The sequence below is a fragment of the Chelon labrosus genome (assembly GCF_963514085.1).
Source record: "Chelon labrosus genome assembly, chromosome: 11".
In the NCBI taxonomy this organism is placed as follows: Eukaryota; Metazoa; Chordata; class Actinopteri; order Mugiliformes; family Mugilidae; genus Chelon; species Chelon labrosus.
This window is the reverse complement of record NC_140344.1, coordinates 27,565,479-27,581,703: the sequence shown is the minus strand read 5'-3', so window position 1 is coordinate 27,581,703 and position 16,225 is coordinate 27,565,479. Positions and strand designations below refer to the sequence as shown.

Genomic DNA, 16,225 nt, shown 5'->3' with positions numbered 1-16,225 from the left:
TTGCTTGCAGCCCATAATACCTCAGCCCCTCCTATCCCCACCCTGCTCCTCTAAACCCCGCCCATCACCCCGACCCTGTGCCTTATGTTGAAGAGACGCCCCGATAAACTTGACTGACTGGTTCGCAGTCGTGCTGCAGGGTGTTCTAAGACGATAAATCAAGCACACTTGAAGTATTTTGATTTCAGTTCCGGTCAGATGCCTAACTAACCCAACCTCAGACCTGTGCCATGAACCTAACTCCTCACAAGAGAGCCTCTCTCTGGACTCCTGTCACGTCACTTCCTGTAACCCATACAGCATACACAGACATCTCTTGTTGTACAGTATTAAGCCATTATCATTATTATTATCATTATTATTATTATTATTAAACATCTGTGCGCCACCATTAGACGATTTTTATATGTGTGAGTCGGCTATTGCATAATTAAAAAATTTTCTAACCAGTTTGAATACGGTTCCGTGAGATTGTGCAATATTTGCATATCCTATCGGAGGGATTTTATTTAATATTTATATCACTGCAGAGCACATTATACAACAGGAGGCATGTTTTGGTTGATCGCTGAGGTGGTGATTTTGTACTGTTATTTTTCATATTTGACTGTGATAGTATTTTTATAGCAAAGGAAATCTGCTAAAGGAAGCTAACGTGTGCTCATGTAAATGTCAAAAAGATTCATCAAATCATTTAATAAACAAAATTGTACGTGTGTAAACTCTGGTTCCTTCTTTCGGGACAGAAGTCTATTTTTGGTTTACCAATATCCATCATTAGGGGGCATGTATATTTAATAAGGAAGCATCAAAATCACTATGATAGAGATGTGGGAACACTATGACGTAGCCTGCATCAACCACTAACCTGCTTTCACCACCACCATCATCATCCTCACCATCACGGCTGTGGCTGTCATGGCTGCTTATGACACCAGCTTCCGTCCCTGATCCGAGCCGAGCCGGCTGACGATCATCACCATGGTAACCGCGCTAAAGGTGACATGGGAAGTGCATGTTTGGCTCAGTGTGCGGCTGCAGGTACAATCCTCATGCGTTCACTCACTAATGCATCGTGCACTACATACAGCACGTACATGAATGCAAACATTTACTATCTGGAAATAAAAAACTATTAAGAAGTGCATCGTTTCATTGAAAGCGTGTCCGTAATTTGACGACGGTGCGTTTTGTGTGTTGCAGATGGCGACCGCAGAGGGAACCATTTTGCAAATAGAAGCTCTGTCTGAAAGCATCAACAACCTCACAGTAAGCACCAACACACAGAGGCTGCTGGTTAATGAGTCGTGGGGCTGACTCACTCACCGGGTAACTGCTCGTTGTCTGTTGCAACAGAAGTTTGAGGCACTCAGATGGAAAACTGGAGATAATCTGAGGGAGAAGCGTCATTAAAACACCACACATCTGAGTGGAAAGTAATGCCACGACTGCTAGCGTGAAAGACGCTCGCTGGTACTTACTGCGTTTTATTACTTGCGGTTGTCGTGCAGATGCCAGCCTCGCTTTCTCTTGCTTCTGTTCTGTTTGCTAAAGTCAGTTAGTAATTGAACCCCGAGGCTTCGCACAGCAAACATGTACATCCACGTCTCCACAGCTGCCTGAAACTGCAAATGCAGTGAAGCCTGGAGATCTTGTAGGAAAGAATTAGAACAAATGTCACACAAAGCATTAGCTGTATGTTATTTTATTAAAGAGTTTAATTCGAAGAGAAAAACACAGCTGAGACGCTTGTAAACATTAAACCATTTTAAAATTTGAATTACTTTTCTAAGAATTAAACCTCTCATGTATAATTTTACATATAATTTTACTGACTGATCATTTTTTTACAGAAGATATTTTGAGATGTGACAACATGAAAAGCACAGAACAAGTATTCAGACCTTTTACCTTAGTAGGGAAACCACAATGTAAATAATGTGCTTTTATAAGTAAACAGCCTTAGCTTACTTTAGATTAGCTTAGGTTAGTTTAGCTTATCTTCGTTTATCTTAGCTTGGAATGATGCCTGTAAAAGAGGCAGTAAAAGCTAGTCTGGTTCTAACCAGTGACAAAACCACCAACACCTAGCCAGTATAGCTCCTCTCCACTGGTTACAGCCTTTGTGCTAAGCTAAGCTAAGCTAAGATAAGCTAAATTAAGCTGTAGCCTCATATTGGCCAAAAAACTATCAAAAATTTGAGTATGTTAAGCTACGCTAACATGCTCCTAGCTGGTTAAAGTGTCTCAGAGCAGAAATTTTGAAATTTGGGGCACATCGACTTAAGTGATTTCCCCGTTTGCACATTCAACTAGGATGGAGAATTTGTTCATATTATCAAATCCACCTGTGCTTTTCCTTGTGTGACGTCTCATAATGTCTGCTGACATGTTTTATGTTGCTTATCAGCAGTGAAGCTGGCTTTGCTCTGACTTGGGATCAGCTCTCCTCATTTTGTACTTTCTGGAAGACAGTTATACGTAGAATTTTAATAATAATTTCCCATTAAACGTTTGTAAATACCTTTTGTAATGGCATTGCTCTTCTTTTTTGTCATAAATCCAATGTTGCTTCTCAAAATTGAGTCTTAAAGTTGGCAGTATTGAAATGTATCGGCTGATCCCAGCTCAGTAGCAAACGCCAACTCCCCAAGCTTTCTAACACATTGCCACTCCCATGATGCTTTGCCCTCCAGTACCTGCTCAGCCGAGACGAGCTGCGGAAGGAGATGAGGAGGTCTCAGACGGCGCTAGTCTGAAGGACGACGACCCGACGCTGTTGTCTCACTAATGCTGTCGATCAAGCACAAGAGACCTGTAGCAACCTGCCTACCATCTGAACTGTACCTCCAGGCCCTGGCCTAACACTGCAGAGTGGAGCTGGTTACTTCCACTAGCCGCTGATACCTCATGTAACACCTGCAGTAACACCGTAAACACAGAGGACTTGGGAGCACAAATGGTTGAGAGCAATCAAGGGTCTCTCTCAGGGCTACAGTATTTATAAGCCTTTATATATTCCCCTATGCAACGTACCCTTTAATGATCACCACTTATATACTGTGCAGGTAGATCATCAGGGAGAACAGGGTCAGATGACAAGTAGCGCACATGAGGTCTGGAGGTGGAAGAAAGTTCATAAAGACCTCAAGCACATTTCAAATGGATTTTGTTTCAGACATTTTTATGATGAGTGAAGCAAAAAAGGAACGAGATGAAATGTTGATTTTACAACACAATTAAAACTGTTCTACAAAAGTGATCTTTTTAAATAAAGAAAAATACCACGTAAGGTATGTTGAAATAAACAAGAACTGAGACATCATGTGAAAGGACTAAATGGACTCCGTTGAAAAAAGTTATTGTATTTCAATAAGAAAACATCCAATTGATTACAAGCACAGTAGATCTGTCGCTATTGGGCTCCACTGAACATTTGGATAATTTGGAAATCGGACAAGATCCTTCTTCTGAGTCTACCAATGTTGAAGTGACTGCAGTTGGATAAGTCATTTTAGATTAAGTCCACAGATCTGTTTCACAGTGAAATTTATAGAATAGCAATCAATTGACAAGACCACTAAGTGAGAATTATCTCCATCCTCCAGATATGCAAGATATCAGTGTACCATGTGCAGATGGAACTTTGTAAGAATGGTATTATGCAGAGAAACGTGCCTGGGAATCAAGACAGTAATTGATAAGGAATGACTTAAACCAAAGATGTCACAGGCCATTGAATCAGCAGCTGGGAAAAGAGAACAGAGCAGCATCTATAAGATGACTAAATTAATCTCCAGAAAGCTCCACGACACCAACAAAGAAAAGAACACTGCTGACGACAAGAGAGAACACGGGAAGAACGCTGGACGGAAACTCTGAGGAGGCCGGAAACTCTGAGGAGGCTGGAAACTCTGAGGAGGCCAACTCCAGATGAAGAGGCTGGGTACAGGAAGCTAAATACCAAAACAGTTCCAACATTAAGCAATAATTCATTAAAGCCATTAGTTTTCTACCCAGAGACAGAATTCGAAAAGACACGGTTGTCTTTCAACCACAGTTCACAGTTGTCTGGAAAAGGAAAACATTTCCTGACAACTGGACCAAGGGCATCCTTGTATAAATCCCAAAGAAGGGAGCTTGCAGTAGAGGTGCAACACTCTTGCCAGTATCTAGCAAGATCCTGAAATGAACCATCATTCAGCCGACCTTTGAAAACATAGCTTAGAAAAGATTCGCACCAACCAGTATCCACACAGTCAGCCTACGGTGCACCCTGAATGTGTACCAATTACCAACAGAAATAACTTTGATCATAAAAAGCTTTTACACAAACTTCAGCTGTAACGCAGGGACCAAGGTGTGGTCAGATGGGATGGTGGGCTGCCAGCGACATCCAGAGACACAGCAATGATTGTCTTCTGTAACATGAACAGCACCAAAATGAGAAGAATTCAGGTAATCTTCCGCCCAGAGAATCACTAACCACATATGGAAAAGGAAACATGGACAGATGCTTGAAACTGGAGGCTTGGTCAAGACTTGCGGCAAACTATGGAGGCTGAGCTGAACCAACCACTCAACCAGAGCTGGAGCACCACTGTGAAACCGACCTTCATGGTTGCCTGACATGCCAGCTGGCACTCTGGGCATTGAGAAAGATTAAGAAAGCAACTTCCTACATACAATGCAGGTATGTGGTTAGTTAGTAAGACTGACTGTATCATCTTAAGGTCGAAGAAAAACATCAAAGTCTACTTTGAAAAGAATATAGTACATATATGGTTGTTGGAGGGTTACGGACAGTGAACTAGACAAAGACCTAGACTTTCACGTCAAAACCCTTAGTAGAATCCAGGTAATCTTCCGCCCAAGGACCATCTATAAAGGAGAATTGCCAACCAGATATGGAAAAGAGAACATGGACACCATTGTGATAGAAATGGACTCAGCTCTGGACACTGAGAAGGACCAAGAAAGCAACTTTTGTTTGGTGCATAAAATGCAAGAAGAATGTTGATCACTTAGATTAGAAAAATAATGCAAAAACTGTCTCTATTAGAGTCTTGCTGCTATTACAGCTGGACTTTAACAGTAAATAGTGCAGACACATAACTGTATACTGTGCAAACATTTAAGCAAAGATGTTCATTTGACCCTCTTCTCCCCAATGTAGCACTGTTTTATGGTATGTGTTAGTTTCTAAAACGGATCCTATCATTTTAAGGATGAAGAAAAATGTCAAAATCTACTTTTATGAAGAATATATTACATATATGGCTACAGAAATGACAGGAGACGCCCGGTACCGTAGGATGTTTGATATTTTGTGGACAAAATAATAAAAAAAAAAAGTTTGATGAACTGGGTTCTCTGATATTCTGTTTAGGGATTTGAAAAGAACCTCGAGCTATTCAAGAACACAGCATATACTATACTATAGCGTACTACCATGTGATACCACAGTGACATAGTAAACAAAAAGAGACTTTATAATACAGAGCCAAAGCAGAAGCTGCTGACCCAGCCTACATGTCCTTATTGGTCCCTCATTCTGAAAGCAGTTAAGCTTTTTGTTTACCCATCAAACCCTTCAGGCTTTCCTCACGCAGTTGCTTCTAGTTAACTGGCAAGTTGAGTCTCTTGTTGACTTACGTAAAGTTTGACAGGTTACAAGCGCCACACCCACCGCTATCGTCAGGAACTCCTCTTCAATAGAAAATCCTCTTTATTCTACCGAAAGTCTTGTCCACAACAGGACGGCTGAGACTGACCTTCACATAAAGACACAAATAGGCATTTTGTATCTCATCAGGGCAGGGGAACGATACAGAGGGCGGGTAGTGGACTGGGAACTGCAGAAAATTCCAGACCCATCCTGGTGAGTATTTTTGTTTATTCATAAAGATATTCGTAGCTAAAGGACCATGTGATTTGTACGTTTGTAGCCTTGCATTGATAATTTATAGGGTTCAAATTGTGTCAAAGTAATGTCTTCACTGTTAAGAATGGACAGTAACTATGGTTCCATATGGCAGCATGCTTTGAGTCAGACTTTGTTTTGTTGTTCAAGAACACAACTAGCCATCGGTATCTTTCCAGTGCATCAGGGAAACCACCCTCTGATCTCCTGCCCTCCATCATCAGTCCACGATGGGTCAGAAAATCAGCAAACCCAGTGCCTTCCAGAACAAAAGCTTCTTGCCCTCTTTTAAGTTCAACTCATCCAAGCAACCCACCCCCAATCAGAGCTCGCCCAAACCAAGCATCTTTGCCACGCTGAGGAGACCCCCCGCCTCCAAGCCCAATGACTTCATACCCCTTTACTGCGACTGCATCGCCACCGCCTCGACCAGAACCCAGGAGTACCTCACCTTCAAGGATCCGGAGAACAAGTTCCACCCGAGCCCTGAGGTGCTCACTCAGGTAGATACCTGCACGATCAAAGTACTTATCCAAGAAACTCAGCTTTAGAGTAGCCATTAAAACATGTCGTCCTCCAACAGGTCTTCCTGATGACATACATAACTCAGAGCGTGAACCTCAACATGACAGACACCTTAAACTGCACAGCCATGACACCCGAGCAGCGAATCCTCCTGGGCGCCGACTGGGTTTGGGCCGTGCTGGAGAAGCCTACCAAGAACCCTAAAATCCAAATTGCTGTGCAGGTCCTACATCTACCAGAGAGGGAGGAAGCCGAGGAGAAGGCAGCCTCCCTGGAGGCTTGCAGCGAAACCGTCCAGATAGCCCAGATGGAGTCCAGCAACAAGAATGTGTACGAAAGGCTGGTGGACTTCTGCGCCTCCATCGGCAAGGACTGCTACGCCCTCTTCTTGTTCTTCGGCAGAAAAAATGACAAGGACAACATTTATGGCGTCCTCAGCAACAACTTTGAGGCGGCCATCGGGAAGTGCAACAAGATCGACCGAGCTTTGATCGAGAACTTCTTCAAAGGCTCGAGGTATCTCCATACACCTACAGGAATGATGCAGGCCATTGTCACCAAAAAAATGGATGATTCTCTCACTCTCATGATTAAATTCTGCTGAACCAAAAAACCCACAATACAAGAATACAGCAATACGCATCGTGTGATAGGAATGTAGAAGCTACTGATATAGTCTTCATAGAGCCAGAGGGGCTTTTCTGGTCATTTTTAGTATATATCAATAGTGGTGATATTTCTACTCTGAAGCGTTCTGCTGTTTACTTACAGTCATTCTCTAACAAACTAAACTCTAAAACAAGTAACTGTAGATATATTTGTCTTTAGACACGTTTTACAGGATAACTACAAAGCTAGAATCTAATAACAAATGTGTGTGTTTTACTCTTTTTTGTGTGTTTTTACGATCTGCATTAGGCAGTGTGTTCTTAACTGTTTAAACATAGGAAATGTTAAACCACCTTGCCATATACATTTTCACCTGTCAAACAGGCGCAACTGATGACACTTTTTTGTTACTAGTTGCACCTTTGCTTTCTATTCAAGTGTCCCAGTGAGGCGTGACAGTGGCTGCATTTACATGGACAATATTTCTTGTGTATTGACTGAAATATAACACTGAATTGATTCAGTAGAAGATGATCAAGATGTCCCACGTTGAGTGAACACTTGTTTGAACAACTGGTTGTTTTGTTTATTTTACCTCCATACTTCTGTCCCCCCTTTTTGAATGTCTGGATCACTTGATCATATCAAGTGCTTAAATGGTTATTAGAGATCAGATTATCAAAGGTTTACAGCACCCCTCTACATCTGATTGAGAATGTCTTGAGAGTTTATATCCACAGTATAAGTGTGTCCGTGTAAACGTAGCCACAGTGATACTTAAACACTAAAGTTTCGTAATGTGTTTATGAATCCAGGCACTGTAAAGTTAACCTAAGGTAAAGAGTGTAAAGATCTCAGAACCAAACTTTCATTGGGTTTTATTGTTTGGGTACAACGACACAGTCCAGTTTAAAGAAAGACATCTTTAATTAACTGTAAAACTAAATCAGACTCTAATAATTTTTTTCTTTGTGCTAAATAGCAAATGTTAGCAAAAGGCGATGAAGGTGACCGATATCGGATATTAAAAATGAAAAATGCTAGCATCTGTGCTCAAAGCAGAGCCTCACAGGGACCCTAAAGTGACTGTAGACTCAGTTTGGTATAGTTTGTATTCTACTGTACTTCATTGTGCTTTAATTTATGTTATTTTTCTTCATAGAAAAACGGAAATCTGTTGTGTGGTTTGTGCAAAACAAGTTCCTAATAAACACTTAAATAAAAATTAAATTAAATTATATTAAAATTTGAAACAAAAAAAGAATCTGTCTCAGTTTTGGCAAATTACTCAACAAAATAACTGAATAATTTCTATCTTTAAATTTAAATTATGAACACTGTAGTAGCAACTGTAAGTGACTGAATATTAATAAATCTCAACATTACAGCCTGAGTGATTAAATTTTTTTATTTGTAAAAAAAAAGTGTGACGTTCTTCGATGAATACACTGTCAAAAAATAGGATTTATTTAAGACCGTCTATTACAATACTGTAAACACATGTCCAATATGAAGGCACATTTATGGATCCACTTCTTCTATTACAAACAACATCTTTAAAAAGGCACAGAAACACAACAATCAAAAGGTGGAATGGTGTAATAATTCACCTTTAGGCCTCATCTTGGAATGGGTGACACCTGTTTTTATTGTAAATGACTCTTATAACCGTCTTTAAGGTCCGAGATAAAAGCACCAGGTATAATTGTTGAATTAGCGTTCAGTCATCTTCACAGGAATGTTTTCAGACAGACATGACATTAATTAAAGACTAAAGACCGAGTCCATCATAGCTCATCCTTCCCTTCTTTTTTGTGGCTTCCGCGTTGACATGTGCACGCCGCCGTGTGGTCGTCCGGCTGAGGCACCAGCTCCATGTTTGCGTGTCGCTCCGGCCGTCCCGTCTGGCGCTCCGAGTACATGTGCAGCACTTTGTAGTAGTAACAGTAGAGCCTGGTGGGCTGCAGCAGCTCCCTGGCCGCCGCCTGCCCTGCTCGGGCGATCTCTTGTGCTTCGGCGTCGTTCTCTTTGGCCCATTTGATTTTTTCCAAGAGGTCCGACAGGTCTCTCTTCACGGGAACGTAGTGAGCGCCTGCCTTCAGGCGGCTGTAGAAATGTTCGTAATACTGAGAGTCCTGCTTCAGGACCAGACTGTTCCCGAGCATCAGGTAAGGAAACCGATACGCTGCAACCGTCCCATCCACGTTCACCTGGTATTTATACTACAACAAAGAGAGTGGAAAGTGCTTTGAATTTAAAGTGTTTCCAAAAACAAAGGCAGCTGGTAAGTGGTAAGTATCTGGTCGTTAACGGACTAATCTAACCTTTTGTTTAGTTTTAGCTTTAACCGTGCCCTCGATGACTCAGAACCTTCATACAATTTAAAGTGTTAATTATCTAATGCTGCTAATCTTAACATTACATTTAAACAAGAAGCTAAAAAGCCTCAAAGAGAAACGTTTACACACTGCAGCTTTAAGTTACAAGATATGTGAATCATAAGAGAAAACATTCATGAAATATAACATTAAGATAAATACCTTGAAGAAGTCAAAGAAGCCAACGAGCGGTACTTTTCCCACATGTTTCTCCCTGTCTCTGAAGAAGAACCACCCGGTGATGCCTGCGTCCAGCAGCTCCGGGTTTGCCTTGGACAGGGAGACCAGCTGGAGACGCTCCTCTCGACTGTCCCGACCACGGAAAAACGCCCGCTCGGTTTTATTAGTCCACGGAGGACCTGGCAGGAGGTTGACGGCGTGGTGCCAAAATAAGACGATGAGAAACGTGGGGAAATAAAACGAAACAACGAAAAAGAAAAGCAAAAAGCGTCATTTATAAAACTTTTATAAAACTTAGAAACGCATAAAGGGGGAATAATGGATAGACGGGGTGCATAAAATGAATTTGAAGGAATTTTAAGGCTGAAATAGTTTAATTAAGTGATGTAGAATAAAAACTTGATAAACCTGGGCTGCTTTATTTACTCTACACTTTATGTAATTTTCCATTTTGACACCGTCTCTAGACAGTTCTTCTTCAGGTCTGTATGTGAAGTTAAAACTAATTATATCACTCTACATCTCAGAAAACATTAAAACTAGACAGCTACTAAAAATACACTTCCTTGTTTCAGACGAGAGCAGAGAGTCTGCAGTGTAAAAAAAAACAATTTGTGACTTAAAGTGGAAGCTGCAGAGCAGTTTTATCCTCGTCTCTCTTTTATTCACTTTAATTGCTTCTTAAAAACTATAAACATTTAAAAACAAAATCAACAAATCTAAATATAAGCCTACAGATTTATACAACATTTTAAACTTCACAAAAACTCTCACTCTTTTATGTAAGCACAATGAGAACACATGAGGACCCGGTAGTGAACCTTGTGGTGCCCCCTGGTGGACAACAGGAGCAGAAACTAGATTCCTCTCCACATTTTTGGGCACGCTGCTAAATTATTGTGTTTCTATAACTCTGACCATGTACCTGCAGTCTTTACAAAAACAGGCAAAAGAAGAAAGTACAACCTTCAGTAGCAATAAAGGAAAAAGGCCACAACTCAGTAGTCAACCTCGGTGGTTGAGGGAAGTCATAAAGTTGAACGTAAGATATTTATTGATATTTGAAGCTACACCTTGTTTTTCTGCTGTGCTTTCACTGCTGTGTCTCCCTCTGTGCACAAGTTTATGTTTTTGAGTTTGTTCAGAACCAATAAATGTCTTAAACTTCTATAGTCGACATTATTAAAAGCTATAAATCAGTAAAAAACGCCACACTGTGTTCACCTGAATCAAAATCTAGCATGTCTGCAAAGAGACAAATAAATGAAGAGTGTCCTCATAAACCTGACAGCTGTCCACCATAAATATACCTCACTGTACTATACAGCTGGACCAACAGACTCTCAGGTGGACTTACCTGTGTGGCCTTGGACAGACAGCAGGTCATTGGTGACGCCCCTCATGGCCTCCAGGGTGGAGTGTGTGACCTCGTAGGTGGGGAGGACGATGTCCCGAGTGTCTGTGGAGCCACACCAGGACAAGACGGGCACGGCGTCCGTCCTCCTCGTCGTCTCCAGCGGCCAGTCGCCCACGTTGATGTAGAACTCCACGTCAGGAAGCCTCACCTTCAGCAGCAGAATAAGGATTCAAACGGCTGTAATTTACGATTCAAACTGATCTCCCCTCCCCTCAAAGACCCCCCCACTAACAACATTCTGTTCCCAGACACCACAGGACACCCTCAGAAGGCCCATGTCCATTCTCTGATGAGTCTCAACTGTTTTGGTGGCACAAAGAGGAGACTTAGACCATATTAGGAAGGTGGTCATAATGTTATGAGCCTACCTTCCTCGTTAGAGACAGCAGGATTTCATCGGAGAACATCTTGAAGTCGGTGTATTTGCCGAGCGTGCGCCGGTACACCTGGTTGTCGATGATGGCGTAGTGGATGAGGCCTCCTCTGTTGGCAAACCTGACAGGTCCTTCCTGTCTGAGGTGCTGCAGGTCGATGGCGGGGAAAGACTTGAAGTCGGCCAGAATCTGCGGCTCGTCAGCGGGACAATGCATGACGCTATGCCAGGCGGAGGCATCGGGCTCGGGACAGTCGCAGTACTCGTGATACACCGGACCTGGAGGTACATGAAAGGGTAGAATTGATCTCTACTCAACCTGAATCTCCTGGCTTTATGTTTTATTTAAATCTTCCTCCTGGAAATGTAATCTGGTTTGCTTTTTGTGTCTGTATAAAGGTTAGGGTTAAGAAAGAGAACAATTAAAAAGGAAAAACAATAAAACACAGTTAAAGGAAAAGAGCTTAATTACCAGGAAGGGCTCTAGAGATAAAAGTATGTTTTAAGAAGAGATTTAAAGGAGATCACAGAGTCAGCTGACCTGAGTTCTTTAAGCAAATCATTCCACAGCCTTGTAGTCCTAACCAGGACCGCCCTGTCATCTTTTGTTTAGAGCTGGGACCCTGGGACAGAATTTATAGACCTCTGCCCAAGGAATTCAAGGTACGTCCCAGCCTTAAAAGTAATCACTTAGATCTTAAAATCAATACTGGGAGCCAGCGGAGAGTTTGTAACACAGGAGTGATCTGATCCCTTCTCCTGGTTCTGGTTAAAAGCCTGGACCGCCTAAAGTCGTGAGACTGATTTATTTTATCAAACGGGTAAAGACTTTTACAACAAACCTTGCACGGTGTAGGGTGACTTGGCCACAGCAGCGTCTCCGTGGAGGACTTGGATCTTCAGGCCCGTCACTGCAGTGCCGTAGAGTCGGTACCTCATCAGGAAGGACCCGTCCCCTCTGTCCAGAGGCGGGGGGACGTGGATGCGGATGTGCTCGTTCTTGTCCAGTGGACTTATCTTCACTTTAAATGTGTCTTTACCTGAACAGGACAGGTATAGTGGCATTACAGTGACGTCTGACAGTGACGCAGTTTTTTGACATTTTTGGCTGTGTACCGAAACATGTTCAAGTTTCAACTATATAATAAATATGAACAGACGCTCTGCTTTTATTTGAAGGTACTCACGTTGAAATTGGAGGAATGATAAAGGAATTACTACCATTTCTATACACAGTCGTTTATTTTCAGGAGCACGAAACTTTCCAATACTTTGTCCAGAATCCTTTGCAGGTGATAAATTACTTCACCAACGAACTGGTTTCCTCCCTTGTCATGCTTCACCAGGCCTTTACAGGAGCTGTCTTCAGTTGTTTGTTTGTTTGCAGGTCTTTCTACCTTTAGTTTTGTCTTCTGAAAGTGAAAAGCAAAACTTGGCTAGTATAGAATATTCCACTTCAGCCTCCTGGGCTGCTTTGACAGCATGTTTCGGGTTGTTGTCCATCTGTACAGCCAAGCACCGTCCCATCATATCTTCCTTTATTTATCTGAATCTGCACAGACAGTATATCCCCCTTACACTTCAGAATTAATCCGACTTCTTCTGTCACATCATCAGTGAGCGCTAGTGACACACGTTGCCACTGGAAGCCATCAACATGTCACCGGATCATGAGCCGTCTCAAGCCTTGGTCAAACTTTTATCTTCCCTTCATTCTGATGTTGTGATCTGGGTTTCATCTGTCCAAATAAGGCTGCTCCAGACCTGCTCTGTCTTTTACACATGTTTATTCTCCTCTGTACATCAACGGTGCCTGTGTGGAGAGAGTCCAAATACCTAGGCACTCTCATCTCCGCTGACCTCTCCTGTCCTTGGAGGGCAAGCTGCTGGAGACCTTCTACAGATCCTGCACTGAAAGCCTCCTGACATGCTGCATCTCAGTGGGGTATGCTAGCGGCACAGAAGAGAGGTCAACACTGCACAGAAGAGTATCGGCCGCCCTCTCCCCTCCCTGGACTCCATCTACAACTTCTACCGCTGCTTAAACAAAGCTAGAAACACAGCTCAGGACAGTCTGCACCCAGGCCATCAGCTGTTTAACCTACTGCCCTCTGAGAGGAGCTACAGGTGAATCAAGACCAGGACAAACAGACTAAGAAACTGTTTTTATTGTTTATGGTAGATAACAATATGTCTACCGCCTGTTGAGTGTTTTTCACTTTGTTTCACCATGGAAAGGATCCTTATCTCCCCCCGTTGATAAGTACGCTCCCAACATTCCCGTTATCTCTCCGATTTGTTTGTGCAGCTTCTGTATTTGCTGCTGGTGACGTCCTCTCTTGATGGCAGACTTGGATAAGACGTGCCCACCTTCCGTGGAGCGTTCTTCACTTGGTCAGATGTTGCTAAGGTTTGTTGTTTACCATTCCTGCCATCTCTCTGGTGGATTTGTTTTGGTTTTTGCAGCTTCTATTTTGACTCTCGTGGAGTCTTCTCTTCATGGTAGACGTGGTTCTTAAGTTGGCAAGATGTTGTAAAAGTTTGTTTTGTTTCTTTACCACGGAAAGCATCCTGAGATCATCCATCACTGCTGTCCTCTCCTACAGTCCTCTCTGTCCCTCAGAAGGATTTGGGTTTTATTTTGCATGCCCGTTTCATTTGCATTGAGAGCTCCTTTTTCAATGCAAATTCCACACCGGGAAACAACCCCAGACCATTCTCCTGCTTAACTAATTAGGAAATAATAAAAGGAATATCCCACATTTGTCCATAAAAGCTTTTCAATTACTTTTAAACCACTGAAAACAGGTGACAGAGCCAAAAACTTGTTGTAATTCCTTCACTTTTCCTCCAATTTGGATGAAAACAGCCTCAAATGAAAGCTGAGGGACTGCACTTTGAATATTTAACTTAAGATATTCTGATAAAATAAACATATAAACTACATTTTATGTTGGTGCACACCTTAATGAACAGCTAACCTTTGCATTACATGTTATTCAATTAAGCTAGCCTTGAATGTGTGAGCATTATTAGCCAATTAAGACCCTCCTTAGACACTTTTATAAGGTTTATGTGGCTAAAGATACAGAAAACGATCACGTAAAGCTATTCTGTATGTTAGATAACACATAAATAATTAATATTAAATCATTTCGCTGAGTTTTAAAGCCAACAAACCGTTGCTAAATGAAGCTAGCTAGCTAACTACAGCCTGTTGATTTCAAACTGAAAACATGTGTTTAGGTTTAGACAGAAAAATAAATAAATAAAAGATGACGAACCAGGAATTTAGCTTAAGTGTTTGACCGCGTATGAGCCGATTTACCTGGAGACAAAGTCAGGTTGTGTCCCTCCGCATCGACCGCCTGAATGAAGAAGTATCGGACAGGTAAGACCGTGTCGGGGTTCAGTCCTGGACCCCAGACGAGACATCTCTCTGGGCTGATGCCTTCACTGTCACACGCCGGGAAGTTGGAGCTAATAAACACAGCTAAAAACACGAAGCAACTGGATAAACCACTGCGAAATGACTCGAGCGGGTTTGAGCTTCGTTTGCGCTCCATCTTCCTCCAACTGCCGCTTCTTAAACGTCTGAAGTCATTAAATATTCAAGGTAAAGTTTTGATGGAAACTCCTAAGCAGCCGACATGTTGGCGAAGAGGGACACGCCCACTGTCTGGTGACGCCTTCACGGGACGTCGGAAAGCACGGACGCGGATCTTGAATGCCTCACTAAAGACGTAAATATTGATCAGTTTTGATTAATCAGTTCTAAATAAATTCTCTCAAGCTTCTAATTTCTGACTAAATACTATATTTAATGTTATGAATAAAACATCATTATTTGGTAAGAGTTTCAGGTGGAGAAAGTATGAGGAAGTCAGAGTATTTACACAGGTTTGTGGAAGTCCTATTAAATACACTGTAAAAATTGTCAAAATGATAAATAATCAGAAAAATCTCTCTCAAGAAAAAATACACAATCATATATAAGATCACAATCCATTTTCCGTGTCGTGTGTGGCTGAGGTGCAGCTGGTTTTTAACTATTTTGTTCAGGACTCCAATTATTGCCAATAAATTCAACAAGAATCGAGAGTCAAGATGCCAATTGTCAAATGCTTTGTAAAAACCGCAGTAAAGACCGTACAGCGAAAAGTTTCACTAAATAAATAAAAGAAATATAAACAACCGACACAACATAAAGAAACAAGGTGAAAGAGAGAAATCGAATTAGAAGGAAATGATGAAATGAAAATCATGATTTATGTGTCAAGAAACATCTTAAATCATTATTGAAATGTGTTGTTCTACTATTTAAATTATCAGCTGGTTATTTCAGCTCTTCTTACATACACTGTAAAGTACAAGTATGTTGTTTGAGTGCAGTAACTGACTGATTAGAGTTCTATATATACTGTAAATTATAGGTATAAACTATGTCTTATGCAGACTTTTAAAACCTTAGGCTACTCTTGTAGTTTCTAGTTGTAATTTGTGAAGATGTCATGGTCCCAAAAGAGATTTAAAATGTATGTTAGTTGAAGTGGAAGGCTTGCGAGCAATAGAAAAAGGTGACCTGATTTGACTAATAACAATAACCCCAATACTCCCTCACGGTAGTCGCACCTTTCAGCAGGATAATATAATGCTTCCTGCCACTAAGCCAAAATGGTCCAGGTTCCAAATTCCTCAGATCTCAATCCAATCCAGCGTCTGTGGGACGTTCTGGGCAAACAAGTCCTGATCCACGGAGGCCCCACCTCACAACAACTTGATCTGCTGCTAGCATCTTGGTGCCAGATGCCACAGCAGAG

At 41.8% G+C, this 16,225-nt stretch overlaps 3 protein-coding genes across 3 annotated transcripts in view; 2 read left to right on the top strand and 1 right to left on the bottom strand.

Annotated features, from left to right (window-relative positions):
• Positions 1-3,663, top strand: part of ppfibp2b (PPFIA binding protein 2b) — a 91,117-nt gene extending 87,454 nt beyond the window's left edge. The window contains 3 exon segments of the mRNA XM_084554940.1: positions 1,204-1,269; positions 2,697-2,747; positions 2,750-3,663. Of these exon segments, the coding sequence (XP_084411066.1) occupies positions 1,204-1,269; positions 2,697-2,747; positions 2,750-2,791 (159 nt within the window). The 3' untranslated portion in view covers positions 2,792-3,663.
• Positions 3,664-6,078: 2,415 nt separating this feature from the next.
• On the top strand, positions 6,079-8,157 carry rep15 (RAB15 effector protein). The gene is made up of 2 exons (XM_084554942.1): positions 6,079-6,426; positions 6,507-8,157. The coding sequence occupies exons 1-2, from the start codon at positions 6,154-6,156 to the stop codon at positions 7,050-7,052; spliced, it is 819 nt and encodes a 272-aa protein (XP_084411068.1). The 5' UTR covers positions 6,079-6,153; the 3' UTR covers positions 7,053-8,157.
• A 276-nt stretch (positions 8,158-8,433) lies between these two features.
• Positions 8,434-15,061, bottom strand: poglut3 (protein O-glucosyltransferase 3). The gene is made up of 6 exons (XM_084555139.1): positions 14,734-15,061; positions 12,248-12,445; positions 11,401-11,684; positions 10,973-11,180; positions 9,598-9,794; positions 8,434-9,279 (listed from the first exon to the last, which is right to left on the bottom strand). The coding sequence occupies exons 1-6, from the start codon at positions 14,969-14,971 to the stop codon at positions 8,845-8,847; spliced, it is 1,560 nt and encodes a 519-aa protein (XP_084411265.1). The 5' UTR covers positions 14,972-15,061; the 3' UTR covers positions 8,434-8,844.
• Between the last annotated feature and the right edge of the window lie 1,164 nt (positions 15,062-16,225).

What these genes read in the sequence shown, in the direction of transcription:
- rep15 (XM_084554942.1), top strand. Translation starts at nt 6,154, where the DNA reads ATGGGTCAGAAAATCAGCAAACCCAGTGCCTTCCAGAACAAAAGCTTC. An exon ending in GCCCTGAGGTGCTCACTCAG is followed by an intron (nt 6,427 to 6,506) that starts GTAGATACCTGC and finishes GTCCTCCAACAG; the next exon opens with GTCTTCCTGATGACATACAT.
- poglut3 (XM_084555139.1), bottom strand. Translation starts at nt 14,971, where the DNA reads ATGGAGCGCAAACGAAGCTCAAACCCGCTCGAGTCATTTCGCAGTGGT. An exon ending in CAACCTGACTTTGTCTCCAG is followed by an intron (nt 12,446 to 14,733) that starts GTAAATCGGCTC and finishes TGTCCTGTTCAG; the next exon opens with GTAAAGACACATTTAAAGTG. An exon ending in GCTTCTTTGACTTCTTCAAG is followed by an intron (nt 9,280 to 9,597) that starts GTATTTATCTTA and finishes TCTTTGTTGTAG; the next exon opens with TATAAATACCAGGTGAACGT.